The following is a 15467-nucleotide window of genomic DNA, read 5'->3' as shown; positions in this document are numbered from 1 at the left end:
ATCTCTGATCCCTTCTCTAGGGAGGAGTGATCTCCTTTAACTATTTGCATGTTTCCCTTACTATTCATGTGCACAGACACACACAGAGGCACGCACACTGTGACGCACATTTGCAGGTGGGAGGGCAGCTCCCAGGAGTTGGTTCCCATCTTCCACCTTGCACAGGCAGTGCACCTCTTGCTTCTGCTCCTGTCTCTGGCTCCCACCTCACAGTAGGATTACAGAGTGACGTGGCTTTTGGGCCAACAGACTTATGCTTTACCTTCCAGGCCTCCACCGTTCCGAGACACCACCGTTCCATACAGAACACAGAGGTCCCACACACAGCATCTCAACGTCTTCAATGCTGGGGATTGAACCCAGACCCTTGCACAGACTACGCAAGAGCTCTACCACTAACGTACCTGTAGCTCAGGCTGGCCTCAAACTCACAGGAAATCCTGTTCCTGCCTCCTGAGACATAGGATTTCAACAGTCTCCCTGCCCAACTACAACTCTCCAATCTTTAAGACCTCCCAAAGGGCATTAAAAGCGTGATGCTCTACAAGGCAGAAACGGCCACACCTCTTCTCCGTTGGTCTCCGTCCCACCATCACTCATGCCTTCCATTCAGTTTCTTACTGTATCACCTGCCCTGTCTGTCTGGGAGAAGGCAGCCTAATAGACCTTTCTGCGGTGAAGGCAACATTCTTACATGCACATAGGGCTACTGCACACTTACAATGTGGCTAGTAAGACACTATCATCAAATGTTTACCCTGGCCTAGTTCCTATGGAAACAGCCACACACTCCTAGAAGCTATCATGCCCTAAAGCCCAGTCTGGAACTTTCCTGTGCCCACAAGATCTCCAAGTAGATGAAAGATCTTATTTAAATGTAGATCCTTACTTAGAAAGGAAGGACTTCCCAACTCAAAGTGCTTCTAAGGATGCCTCCGCCTTTACCAAGGCTATGGTAATTTCTTTGTCCTCCCCAATTTTGAATATAAAAATCTATGAAAGACCTTACGCATTTTACTCAGCACTGTTTCCTCATGACATTTGTAATAGTTTCAATACGTATGACGAATGACTATAGCGTCATGTCAGGTAAACTAAACCAGGGGCAGATGCCTGCATCTTGGAAAAATCTTAGAAAGGATCCTTGAAATGCTTACATGTCGTTTTTATGAATACAGAGCACTACAGTGCTGTGCCCTGTGTGGGGACAGGTAATCTAAAGAGAAGCAAAGGGGATGCACACATTCGAAACAGGACTCCATTCTCAATGGACACAAATAAGTTGTGAGAAATCATCTGGGATCCAGTCACGCAGGTGGCAGGTGGTCCTCGATTACAGGATGTGAGGAACCCGTCACGAATGCATCTCCACTCCTCCTACTGCCGTAGGCTGAGCACGGGGCTGCCACGCCCATATCAGTTCTGGGTACCCATAGCCAACCAGGGCACTGAACGTCCATCCTCTCCTGCCAGTCAGGAATCTGTTCACACTCCTCCTGCCCTACGTGTCAGGACTTACACCACTCAGCAGAAAAGACAGGAAACAAAGAGAAGGTAAATACAACATCTGTTTCAACCAAATTCAAATCCGTGGATAATCAGACAAAAGAAAAGAAAGGGATGCAGCGTGGGACAGAATTACTGAGCAGTCCAAACCGCTCCTTGGCCAGCGCAGTGAGACAGTCTGATAACCACTGACCCCGGGGAACACCACAGATCCCACACAGCCACTCTCTTCAGTTTCAAGGGAGGAAAAAACTGAACTCTTATCTCTCCTGAACACCACATGCAAAGGAAACTGAGATTAAAGCTTTACACTAAATGGAACTGTGTGTCCTTCAAATCTGCAGTAAAAGTTGCCGTGTTTAAATTTTATTGAGGATCACTGCTGCTTAATAAAGCAGCCTTCTAAAAGGACAGAGAAACATCAATAAAGAAACAAAACACATTCCACGGTCTGTTAGTTAAGCAGAATTTCAGTCAGGAATTTACAGCACAAATCTCTGTGGCTCAACATTTACTACAGATATTCACGGGCAGAGCCGTCAACCAGCGTGAGCCCAGGCACTCGAGATCCCTGCACAAGCAAACACAGAAGCCATACTGAACTCCTCCCAAGCTATGGGGTGAAGAACCAGTTCCCAGCGCCTGATTTGCTAATCTGTAGCTTCACAGGCAGTTCTATTTCCAAACTTCACTTTTTGATGTGCATGAGAGTTTTGCCTGCAGTCTGTACACACATGCATGCAGTTCCCCCAGAGGCCAGAAGAGGGCATCAGATTCCCTAGGACAAGTGCTACAAACAGTTATGAGCTGCCATGTGGGTGCTAGGACTCAAACCCAGGTCCTTCTGAAAGATTAGCCAGTGATCTTACCCACTGAGCCATCTCTCCAGCCCCCAAATAGTCTATTATACTTTTAGAACTATGAATCATTTACTAAAAGCAGGGCTAACAATAAACAAAAAATTATTCAAAGAACAAAATTAAACATGGTATATTTGGGAGAACAGATACCCTTGACTCTAACAGGTTTCAACTCTCTGTTTAGTAAGGTTATTACATGAATTATTGTTTGATCATCATCACTAGCTTATGACCTTATAAATAACAGCAATCTACCATAGAAAAGTTAATAAATCATTTGCCTTGCAAGCAAGAGATCCTGAGTTCAGTGACCAGAACCCACGTTCTTAGTGTTACTATTGATGTCAGCAAACACCATAACCAAAGCAACATGGCCGGGTAAAGGGTTTATTCAGCTTACGCTTCCACAGTCCATCAGTGAAGGACGTCAGGACTGGAACTCACATGGGGCTGGAACCTGGAGGCAGAAACTGATGGAGTGGCCATGGAGGGATGCTGCTTACTGGCTTGCTCAGCCTGGCTTGCTCAGCCTGCTTTCTTATAGCAACCAGCTCAAGGATGGCCCCACCCACAATGGGCTGGGTCCCCACTATCACTAAGAAAATGCCCTAAAGGCTTGCCTGCAGGCTTAAAATTTTTAAAACCTACTTTATTTAGGGTTCTTAAATGCCTTCTAAAGCATTGACCAGAGGAGCGGAGAAAGAAAGTTAATAGGAAAAGTGTGTCGTAGACTTGTTTAGAAGTAGATGCTTGGGCGTGATTCCACTCTTCCTTGTCAGGATACCAGCAGTCCAGTTCAACACAAGCAGAATCGGCCAAAATCAGCCGGAGTACAATGAGAAGTTATTGGTCTGGTTTTCAGAAGAGCGTCACATGACCTCTCACAAGGCAGCATCCAGAAAAACATCACATGACACAAACCAGAAATGTCCACTTCATCCATCTGATGGAGACATTTTCTTACTTGAGGTTCCCTTCTCTCAGATGACTTTAGTTTGTGTCAGGTTGACAGATTAAGCGCTATGTGTGGTATATGCTTGGTGGCAGAGTCAGGAGGATCCCTGGACTCAGAGGCCAGACAACCTATGGGAATTAGGGAGCTTCAGGACAACCGAAAAAGATGTGGTTGGTATTTCCTGGGACAGCCAAAGTTGCTCTCCACACCCATGCACACCCATGCACACCCATGCACACCCATGCACACCCATGTTCATGCATATCTACACAAACACACTCATTTATCCCTCACACATACTTAAAAAACTAGAATTTTCATATATTAAGACATATTATATTTGTACCTCCTAAAATGAACTGCTCCTGTGCCTTTGAAATTTGATATTGGATGATTTTACTATATCCTTATTTCTATTCTTTCTTCAGTCTTTCTAAGGCAGGGGAAGTGGTGCACACCTGCACTAGGGAAGAGGCCAAAGTGGCCTGGAACTACAGAGAAAGGATCTACCTCACCAATTAAATCAATGGGCCAATGAGATGGCTGGAGACCCAAGCCTGGTGCCACATGTATGTACTCCCACGGTAGACGGCTCCCAAGGGTTGTCCTCTGACCGCCATGTTGAAGCCACGGTAACTGAGTCTGTCTGTCTGTCTGTCTGTCTGTCTCTCTCTCTCTCTTTCTCTCTCTCTCTCTCTCTCTCTCTCTGAGTGTGTGTGTGTGTGTGAGAGAGAGAGAGAGAGAGAGAGAACAAATTTAAATGTTAAAATTTAGAAAATAAGTTAATAAGAGGGGCTCAGGAAATGTCTCAGCAGGGACCAGGCTCTTGCTGTGCTGGATCCAGAATCCACGGGAGACCAGGTGGGCAGGAGGACTGCCCAGCACCCCAGACTCGGGAAGCAGAAACAGAGTAGGTGGCTATTCTCAGTTGTTAGCCAATTACATCTGGGGTTAACTAACAGCCAAGGCAAGGGGTTCACCAATGAAGGATTTCCCTTCATCAAATCGTTGGGAAATCGAGATGGGAAGACCGACCCTGAACTCAGACCTTTTCAGTGGGAAGTCCCCCTTGAGTCTGGGCCACGCCTTCTGAGGGAGGCTGTACAAGGACGTGAAGACGGAAGCACCTGCTCTGCCTGCCTGCCCTTGCTCTTCCGGGCAGGGCCGTCCCTTCACTGCCTCAACAGATAAGGTGAGAAGCAAATATTCAACATCAACTTTAGTCACTCACACGTACACAAGTGTACTCGAACAACTAAACACAAATACACAAATGCACATCACACCCACGAAAGTACACAAAATCATCATCGCCGTTGTCATGCTCCTCCTCCTCGTGCTCCTCCTCCTCGTGCTCCTCCTCCTCGTGCTCCTCCTCCTCGTGCTCCTCCTCGTGCTCCTCCTCGTGCTCCTCCTCCTCGTGCTCCTCCTCCTTCTGCTCCTCCTCCTCCTCCTGCTCCTCCTCCTCCTGCTCCTCTTCCTCTTCCTCCTCCTGCTCCTCTTCCTCCTCGTGCTCCTCCTCCTCCTGCTTCTCCTCCTCCTGCTCCTCCTCCTCCTCGTGCTCCTCCTCCTGCTCCTCTTCCTCCTCCTGCTTCTCCTCCTCCTCCTCCTGCTTCTCCTCCTCCTGCTCCTCCTCCTCCTGCTCCTCCTCCTGCTCCTCTTCCTCCTCCTGCTTCTCCTCCTCCTCCTGCTTCTCCTCCTCCTGCTCCTCCTCCTCCTGCTCCTCCTGCTCCTGCTCCTGCTCCTCCTCCTCCTCCTCCTCCTCCTCCTCCTCCTCTTCCTCCCCCAGCTCCTCCTGGTCCTGCTCCGCCTTGTCCTGCTCCTCCTCATCATTATCAACCCAGGACTTGGAAGGCAGGAGAAACAAACTTTCAAGGTCATCCTCAGCCACACAGAAAATCAGCTACCATATAGGCTACAGAGTGTCTCCAAAACAAACACATTAATAACAATAATAATAATAATGATGATGATAATAAATCTGATAAATGCCTAGTAATTGTTAACTTACCAAACTAAATAAGCCTTGGTTAATCTATCTGTATACCATACAAATAGTCTCTATTTCAGGCCTGGACTGCAAAACCAGGCTCCCAGGACAGCCCCTGGTTTCAAGGCAACATATTAGGTGATATACAGTATCTGCAAACAGCAGTATCCATGAACTTCACAAGCCAAACTTGGGTACCATGTTTCCAGACACCACCAAAAGAAATGGATTATAGCTTCTTGCTCTTTGTTCTTCCCTGCTCCCTGCTCTTCCTCCCACACACCCTCTACCCCAGTCCCCGTCCCTTCTCTCCCCATCCCACCCCCATTTCCCTCCACATGCCCACGGCTGGCCTTTCCTCTCCTTTCCTCTTCTTCTCTCATTAAACCTCTCCACGTGGAAAAAAGAAAGAAAGAAAGAGAAAGAAATAGATTATGGAAAACTTTAAGTGGTGTATTTTATTTCATTGCAAGAAAACCAACCCAAGACAGAGACAATTCCTCAAAGCTGGCTTCTGTGCTGCCCTGGACTCATTCTCCTGCTATACAGTATCTGAAACCATTTGTATAATAAATGATCAAGGAAAAAGCTGGGAGATCACAAATAGCTAACATTTATTTTAAATATTTATATATGTTTAAGGCTTGAATTGGGCATGGTGGTGTACATCTTTAATCCCAGCATTCTGAGGTAAAAAGTAGTTCTTTGAGGTGAATTCAAGGCCACCCTGGGCTACATGGTAAGTTCGAAGCCAGCCAAGTCTACAAAGTAAAATCCTATCTCAAAAAATAAGTACCTAGAACAAATGAAACTCAAGACAGATGATCAAAATGTGAATGCTTCACTCCTTCTTTAAAAGGGGAACAAGAATACCCTTGGCAGGGAAGAGAGAGGCAAAGATTAAAACAGAGACTGAAGGAACACCCATTCAGAGCCTGCCCCACATGTGGCCCATACATATACAGCCACCCAATTAGACAAGATGGATGAAGCAAAAAAGTGCAGACCGACAGGAGCCGGATGTAGATCGCTCCTGAGAGACACGGCCAGAATACAGCAAATACAGAGGCGAATGCCAGCAGCAAACCACTGAACTGAGAATAGGACCCCCGTTGAAGGAATCAGAGAAAGAACTGGAAGAGCTTGAAGGGGCTCGAGACCCCATATGTACAACAATGCCAAGCAACCAGAGCTTCCAGGGACTAAGCCACTACCTAAAGACTATACATGGGGGGCTGGAGAGATGGCTCAGCGGTTAAGAGCACCCGACTGCTCTTCCAGAGGTCATGAGTTCAATTCCCAGCAACCACATGGTGGCTCACAACCATCTGTAAAGAGATCCGATGCCCTCTTCTGGTGTGTCTGAAGACAGCTACAGTGTACTTATATATAATAAATAAATAAATCTTTAAAAAAAAAAATAAAAAAAAAAGACTATACATGGACTGACCCTGGACTCTGACCTCATAGGTAGCAATGAATATCCTAGTAAGAGCACCAGTGGAAGGGGAAACCCTGGGTCCTGCTAAGACTGAACCCCCAGTGAACTAGACTGGTGGGGGGAGGGCGGCAATGGGGGGAGGGTTGGGAGGGGAACACCCATAAGGAAGGGGAGGGGGGAGGGGGATGTTTGCCAGGATACCGGGAAAGGGAATAACACTCGAAATGTATATAAGAAATACTCAAGTTAATAAAAAAAAAAAAAAAAAAAAAGTAGTGGTGGTGGTGTAGTAAATGTAAGAATCCCACCATTCTCCTTTATAGAGCACCCTCTGGGGCTTTGGAAACTATTTCGAGCCACGGTGCACCCTTTGCTCCTGCCTATTCACAACCTTGTCCTGGTTTAGCCCATACTGGCTGGAGGGCTGTATGGAAACAAGCTGACAGGGCAGGACTCAGCTCCAGGCCAGAGTTTGCTCACCACTACTTTTCACATAAACAATGAAAATAAATATACAGACAGACAACCATTTAAAGAAATTTTAATAATATTTTAATAAACTATTTCCAAAGGTGTTTCCTATTCACAGGGAAAGACAAGGTTGAGACAGAACGAAGATACCTATGTGCCTAAGTCAATACTTTACCAAGCCAAGACCTCACATTTCCTTGGTCTTTCCCTTTCAGTCCTGAGATATCACATCACATTTAGTGTTGTGTCCTCTCAGGTCCCTCTGAGCAGCGATGGCTTCTCAAGTGGCCCCTCTACTTACTTAAGGGGTGTCCTCGTGGCAGGGCTGGGGCAGAACACTGACAGCACACAAGGCTCTTGAGGTGACCTCTGCTATCTGAGGGTGCTGTAACGTTTGCAGGTCTCTTGTAACATTTTAAATGATAACAAGGCAGGTTTAACTAATAAACAGCTGTGTAGAATTGACAGCTCTTAATTCACTTAGAATAAACTCATAAAAGCATCCACTACATGTTGGGTTCATGATATGGTCCATACAAATACTTTCTAACAAGCACATCTGACATGAAGACAAAATGTAATGTGTACATGGAATCTTTATTCTACATTTAATTCCTCTCAAGCATTTTCCCGTATGATTGGAGTGGTACTCACTAGGTTGAATTAAAAGAATACAGAGGGGGGTTGGAGAGACGGCTCAGTGGTTAAAAGTAATGACTGCTCTTCCAGAGGTCCTGAGTTCAAATCCCAGCAACCACGTGGTGGCTCACAACCATCTGTAATGGACTCTGATACCCTATTCTGGTGTGTCTGAAGACAGCTACAGTATATATATATATATATATATATATATATATATATATATATAATCTTTAAAAAAAGAATACAAAGGAAATTTCAAGGCCAATCTTCAAACTTCCTTTTACTAGATAGCTGGGCAAACTAGATTATAAGCAGGCTGACCTAGAACCAACTCTTCTTCACCTCTCTCCTGCTTTCAGGGACACCAAGCTGGTTGATACACTGGTAACATGTACAGTGTCAGAGTTCACATCATTCAATCAGGCATTGTGGCACACACCCTTAATCCCAGCACAGAGGCACGCGGATCTCTAAGGTGGAAGGCAGCCCAGTCTACACTGTAAGTTTCATGCCAGCCATGGCTACACAGGGAGATCTTTCTCAAATAAAATAAGTAAAGCGTTCGGTCAGATAGAGTAGGAAGAGAAAGAGAAACGCAAAACCAAGAAAGGTTGAAATGTCTCTGACATAGTTTTTCCTGGTCAAGTTACAGTGTTTCACACACACACACACACACACACACATACACACACACACACACACACACACACGTTACACGTTTTGTTTTGTTTTTGCTTTTCTGAGGCAGGGTTTCTCCTTAGCCCTGGCTATCCTGGAGCTCTCTATAGCCGCGTGCCTGCCTCTGCCTCCCGGGTGCTGGGGTTAAAGGTGTTGCTCCACCCCCACAATCTTTTTTTAAAGGGACTACTATGTTAAAATATTAAACACTGCCATATGTATTTACATTAAAATAACAAATCTGATATTGTAGCTTGCTAAAATAAGTATAAAATTGTATACTAAAAATATTTGATATTTAGTAAATATAATAAATATAAAATTTTAGTAAATACATTAAGTATAAATATAGTAATATAAATATATTACTACAAATAAATATAGTAATATAAATATAAATGTAAATTCTAAGTATAGAATTGCCATGTGGGGCATAAAAGAGATGAAGCTCCGAGTAAGGCCACCAGGAGGACGCCCTGGGAGCACTGCTAAGTGGAAGAGGCCAGTGGCAGAGGGATACACAGTGTGCTACTCTGTCTATACTAGACGCTCATAGGGAAACCAGACACAGGATGTAGATCAGTGACTGCCAAAAGCCTCAGGGGGTACAGTAGGAAGTGAGTTTTAATAGGTGGGATCATTTTGAGGTCCAGGAACACTGTAGTTAGGGTTGCCTAACAGTGTGAATATAATTAAAAAAACAAACCACAGAATTGTAAACTTCAGCTAATATCGTGAATGTGTGACTAAGAAGACAACATTCAAGATGGTCAAAACATTCTACATTTACATTTTCTTAGATCGTTTTGCGCCCTCACCCAGTGCCTTTAAAATTTTCTTTCTTGTCCCACATGCTAGAGGTATGTAGTAATTTTCTCAATTTCAGACGTGGATAAAGATAAAGATTAAGTCCAAAATCTAACAAAAGTCAGTCAACCAACGTCAGTCATGTTTACAGCCCCAGCACACACAGATTTGAAGTCTTTGTGAAGCGACCCACACATCAGGGCAGTAGCTGCTTCCTGCCATGTCCCCAGCTCCCACATGAGCAAGATGAAGCTGGTCACACCCCTACACAGAGAATGCCTCGTTTTCTATAGGATATTCCCAGAAAAGGAAGTAAGTGCCACTTACAAGGCAGAGCAGGGCCTGCAGGCAGCTTCCACACTTTGCAGGACCCCAGGCTTCCTCTCATTAAACTTAAATACCGCTTGCTTGTAGCCGACACGTCACAAAGGCTGACTGCAGCTGACAACTTAGCAATCTGCAGCTCAAGACAAATCGCCTGTTTATAAATAACGGTCTTTCTTGAAAGCCAACCATTGTCCCGAATCTTGCAGCAAAATTAAACTGCAGATGACAGACCACTAGAGTCATAGAAGAAACCTTAGTCATTCAAATGTAGCAAGCAACTCTTAGAGCACAGTAGTGCAGAAAACGAGAAATACTTCCATGGTTATTCTTGGGAGACATCATAGTTAGGTTGAAATGAACGCTTCCTCCTCAAGTGATTAAAAACCAGAGTCCTGCAGCCACCTCCACAATCTCCAACCCCATCCCACTCAGCCACTGCTCAGCGTCACCTGGCACTGTCACCTACATCAGATGCGGACCCTGTTGACCACTATGACCATGGTGGTATCATTCCAGTGATCAGAGCCAAGGATGGGTTTTTCGTTTCAGTTTGTTTTGGTGTTGCTGTTATAAGTAATTCACATATTTATATTATTCTTCCAAATGTAGTAGCTCACTTCTCTCATTATTTCTAATCCAACTGGAAAATTGATTATCTCCGGTTGTTGGTAGCTCAGGGTATAATTTTATCTTAAAATAAAACTAAAGTAGGAGAGGTAGCTCAACTTACATTCTTCCTTGAGTTTAGCCTTTGACTGACCCAACCAACACTCAGTTCACATCCACCACACACAAAGGACTAAGACAGTGATTTTGGATTTTCAAAATTTACACATTAGCAGTGGGTTGATCCATTTACTTACTCCAATATGAAAGGAAAAAAGATTCGGGAGGTTGGGGATTTAGCTTAGTGGTAGAGCGCTTGCCTAGCAAGCTCGAGGCCCTCGGTCCTCAGCTCCAGAGGGGAAAAAAAAAAAAGATTCAGGGTTCCTGGGATCCTAATCGTGTGCCCGCAACTGAGTGTGGGAAGACGCATCTGCCTGACATCAATGATGCTCACCGGCGCTCCTTCCTCCTTCACGAACCCACCGCCATACAAGTCTCTTCAACACAAGCCACAAGCTGCTCTGTACCCAACCCGAAGTCATAAGCTACAGATTGGGGTCCATCAGTCCTAACATAGAATTCCTTTGTGTGGCAACCTGTAAGCCTCAGTGGTCAAAAAATACGACGACATCTGTGGCTAGCACCCATCCAGTGCAAGGAGGAGAAGAACGCAGAACAGCCTGCCTGCTCACATCATCCTCTACTCCAAGAGGCAGCCCTTCCCTTCTTTTCTCCTCCGTGGGATCTAGTGTTTTAAAACACCAACACATTTGGCCACCATAACATCATAAACACTAAGTGGTGTGGTCAAAATCTTCTTGATGAGCAAAGTAAGAGGTCCAGAGCTGCAGTTCTCAACCCATGTGTGGAGACCCCTTTGGGGATCAAACAACCGTTTCCCAGAGGCCACCTAGGAGCAGCATCCACGTGGCAGCACTCAGCCATCTGCAACTCCAACCCCAGGGGAACGCAATGCCCCTCTTCTGGCCACTGAGGACAGACACTTCACAGGCATGGGACAGGCATTAAATTTAAAAAAAAAAAAAAAAAAAAAAGTATTGCCAGGGCAAGTAATACTATTTGGGTCCTAATTATGAGTTGAAAACGTTGTATGAGGGAGTGGTATTACCCACATTTTAGAGTGGATTCAGAAACTGGGCTGAGCACAACAGAAACGAGAGCTGTGGTAGCCCCAGCAAAGTCTACATGACGTGACCTAGCTCCAAAAGGCTAAAGTATCTGAAAACACGACTGACCCCATGCTCTACTGCCACTACTCCTCGGATGAGGTTATGATACTGTAGAATCCTCCAGCCTCCTCCCATTCACTCAACACAGCTCTCTGTCCAACCAGAAATACCAGACAACTCCTGATGAACCATCAAAAGCAAAATGCTCACTCTTAATGGAAGGAAAGTAACAGCAGTGAATGGAGGAATCTTTCTGACCACTTTAATGAAGTGGCTTTAAAGATCCAACAGCACTGCAGGCCCACAGCATCTCGAGCCGTTTTCCCTTTTTCTTTCAGGATTTGCAATCTGACCGTGCAGAAGGACCCACCCATTCCCTGCTGGCCTGGGAAACAGCTCTCTTTCCATGTCGGCTGTGTGGCAAAATTAACAAGAGTTAGTAGTTACTCCAAATACCTTCTCGAATCAGTTCAAACACTGTGTAGGAAGATTTACTGTCCCAAAGCTGCACTAAAAGAAAGCATAATTTAAACTGACATATCACAGTGGCTGCTGTCACAGAGTAGCTTCCAAAGTTCTCATACCAAACTTCAGAAATCTAATAATTCACATGTATATCCTCAAGTACTGAAAGCCCTAGCAGCTTGCAAAGAAAACTCAAAGAAGAATTCATCTTAGTCAAAACTGTTGGTCCCCAGCATAGGACTTGGTAAATCAGCATCACAGTACCTGCTGGTCCTTTCCAGTTTGAAGCAAATGGCACGTCTGGCTTGTGTAAGAAAGTGGTGCTAAGGATAAACCAAGTCATGTAACTTCCCTTTCTGTTTGCCTCACCCAGCCCCTGCACATCTTATAATCCTCTCCAGTAGACAAATGTGAGGTGATAGGAAGCACGTGAGCCGAGGCAGGGGAATGAATGCTTAGAAAGCCTAAGCTTTTTGGCGGCAGTGAGCCGGAGACTCCGAGTGTCCGCAGAGCTGCCATACAACTGTAAAAGTCAAATATTTATACAGGTGCCCCACAAAACCACCGCCATGTGCGCACCCATCCGCACCGACGTTTGCTGTCCGTTAAGTAGTTTCAAAGTGCAAACGTATAAGTAATAGGCTTGGAGCATGGTGAGGTTTATGACAGCTAATGTGCCTGGAGAGACTATGGAGGTGTGACTCCCGTCAGAACCTTCGTGGAGTCAGCAATGGCCTGTGGGGTGTGCGGAGGTGAGGCCTGGGCACAGGTGTCTTTCCTCAACATGAGGGAAACCTAAACCTTATCTTCATGGATAATTTAACAAGGATTGTTCCATAAATATATATCATTCGGGATTTTCTTATAACTGCTTTTTAATAGCTTTCACATACAATAGTTGTAGGAAATGAGTGCTTGGGGATAGCGAATAGAAAAGTGTGTTTCAAACTAAGAAGAGGGGGTGGGGCTTAACAGGAAAAGCTCCTGAAAAGGCTATGACCTCTCAGACCATGTAGGACTTTTCAGGAATGCTAAAACTGCAAAGGGCAGGGGCATCCCCGACAAGATATTGAATTTACAACGAGGAACAAATCCGGCTCGGTGCCTAGCATCTGTAATTCCTGCATTGAGGAGGCTGAGGCAGGGGGATTGCTGTGAGTTTGGTACCAGCCTGTGTTACATAATGTGTCCCAAGCCAGTTAGCCTGAGCTGACAATACAATACAGTATGAGGCGGTCTAGAAAAAAATAACAAAACAAAACAAAAATACCTCTTTAAGGACAGTTTTCAAATTTACAAGTAAAAAATGCACTCTAGTATTCCTTTATTTTTATTTTTTTTAAATTTTTTTTTGAGACAGGATCTCGAATAACCCAAATTGGCCTTGAACTCCTGATCCGCCTTTCACCTCACAAGTGCTGAGTTTAGCCAGATGTGTGAGACCATACTGCGCCCTCTAACAACTTTAATTCTAAGAAATGTTCCTCCTAAAAGTGAAGAGAAAGTTGAGAAACAGAACACTGGTGAGCATTCCACTAAACTTCAGCTCCTGAACTTCTCAGATGTCTGCCTACTTGCTCAGATCTCCAGGTAAGAACAAAAACGCTTGTCGTGAGACCTGTGCAAAATCAGGCTAAGCTTCAAGTCTGGGCTACCCGTATCTGTAGCCAAGGTTCAGTCCCAGTCTCCATGCCATTTCACAAGAAAATCTGACCCAAGTTTTCAGGTGAGGAACTAAGGTTAGAAGCAAAATTCCAAAACTTTTTTTTTTTAATCTTAGGGGCAAAGCTACAAAGGTCGAGCCAGGATTGGGACCCCACTCTCCACGTACAGGACCTAGGGCATGGTTCGGGGTGCGCCCTAGTAAAAGCTTGCAGTCAATGCTCAGGAGCTAGGTAGGTAGGGCTGGAGAGATGCCACAGGTGGCCCAGATGGCTAGATGTTCACCATCACTTAGGCCTCCGGGAGGCCCTGAGCTCAGCGTGCCTCACAGAGGTCGAAAGGTGCCCTCCCCCTCCATCTGACCAACTTTAAAGAGCACACCGGAGGTCTAAAGAGGGGTCAAGTGCCCCCCACCCTGAGCCGGCTAACTGGACTTAGGGTGCCAATCCAGGGCACCAATCCGGCCCTTCCCTTGGGCCAGGGAGTGTCTACAAGTCCCTGAGGGGCGTGGGGAAGGCAGTGGGCAATGGGGCCCAAGAAGGGGCGCCTGGCGGGCAGACACAGCCGCGCCTAGGCCGGTCCCGCGCCTATCCCGGAGCCCCTCAGAGTTGCAGAACAGGAGACGCCCCACGCCCCCCGCATCTTCCAGGTCTCCCAGACAACAGTCGCCGCAGCACTTCCCGAGGCGGGTCCCCGCACCCGGCCGGGGCCCGGCCGCCCACCTGTCCCGAGGGTCGATCCAGCTGGTCCTCCTGGTGTTGTGGTCGATGTAGAAAACCTTGCCGTCGTAGTCCCTGGCCTCCTCCCAGCCCCGGGGTAGCGGCAGCTGCCCGCTCCCGGCTCTCCTAGGCATGGTCGGCGGCCTCGCCGGCGAGCGGCGCCTCCATAGGGACCCGGCGCGGGGCGCGGCGGGAACGCGAGTGCCGGCAAGGGGCGTGCGGGGCTCGGGGCACAGTGGGCCACGCGCGGAGGAGCCTCAGGAATCCCTGCTCTCAGCCCTGCCGGGGATCAGTCCACCATGTCTGCGTCGGAACAGGCGAGCGAGCCCTCCTCCTCCTTGCCGCCGCTGCCTCCGCCTCTTCCTCCTCCTCCCCGTCCCCCTGTGGCTGCCGAGGGTCGCGGCGCCCAGGCTGCCCCGGCCGACGCCGTCTGGGCTCGGATCCGGGAAGCTCCGCGGAGCAACGGCCCGGCGGCGACTGGCCTCCTCATTTGCGTGCGATTAGCATGCGGCCCGCCCCCGGCCCGCCCCGCGCCCGCCTCATCTGCATGCACATTCCTCGCCGCCACATTCCTGAGCTTAACCCTGCAGCTGCCGGGGCGGCCGCGGCGGGACGCGGGGCTGAACCCGCGCGGGGGAGGGGAGCGGCGAGGCCAGGTGGGAGGCGGGAGGGCGAAGGAATGCTCGGCTCGCTCCCTCCTCTCCAACCCGAGGTGTCTCCTCTCCGCCAGACCCTTTGGGGATTTAGGAGTTTTCTGGACGAGAAAGAAGTCTAAAGAAAAAAGTCTGCAACCTTCCCAACCTCTTTCCGTCTTCTAGGGAAACCACAAGACTTTCGAGAGGAAAGGGTGGGGAATGCTGTCCTGGGAAGAAGTCCCAACAAACAGTAAGGGCACAGAACGCCCCCACCCCCAACCCCCACGCCGCGCCCCGTGCCTTGGCTGTTCCTAGCGGTGGGGAAGTGTGCAAAAGCGCTGGGAGTGTGTCCGGGGCGTGTCCGGGGCCGCAGCGCCCCCCGAGCCTCCCGCTCAGAGTGGCCCTCGGTGACCTCACCAGGGACCTCGCGGGCCTAAGGGAGCAAAGTAAAGGCGGGTCCCTATCCATGAGCGCCGCGACACGTCCGCCCCAATGGCCCACGGGGCAACTCCG

The 15467-nt window shown here is 47.5% G+C and overlaps 1 protein-coding gene across 1 annotated transcript in view; it reads right to left on the bottom strand.

Annotated features, from left to right (window-relative positions):
• The window catches only part of Wwc2 (WW and C2 domain containing 2), a 163434-nt gene extending 148265 nt beyond the window's left edge, over positions 1 to 15169 (bottom strand). Inside the window, exon 1 of the mRNA NM_001109111.1 lies at positions 14323 to 15169. Within this exon, the coding sequence (NP_001102581.1) occupies positions 14323 to 14453 (131 nt within the window). The 5' untranslated portion in view covers positions 14454 to 15169. The remainder of the gene's footprint in view (positions 1 to 14322) is intronic.
• Between the last annotated feature and the right edge of the window lie 298 nt (positions 15170 to 15467).

The sequence above is a fragment of the Rattus norvegicus genome, chromosome 16, assembly GCF_036323735.1.
Source record: "Rattus norvegicus strain BN/NHsdMcwi chromosome 16, GRCr8, whole genome shotgun sequence".
Lineage (NCBI taxonomy): Eukaryota > Metazoa > Chordata > Mammalia > Rodentia > Muridae > Rattus > Rattus norvegicus.
The sequence above is the reverse complement of the archived record's forward strand: the minus strand, read 5'-3'. Positions and strand labels throughout refer to the sequence as shown.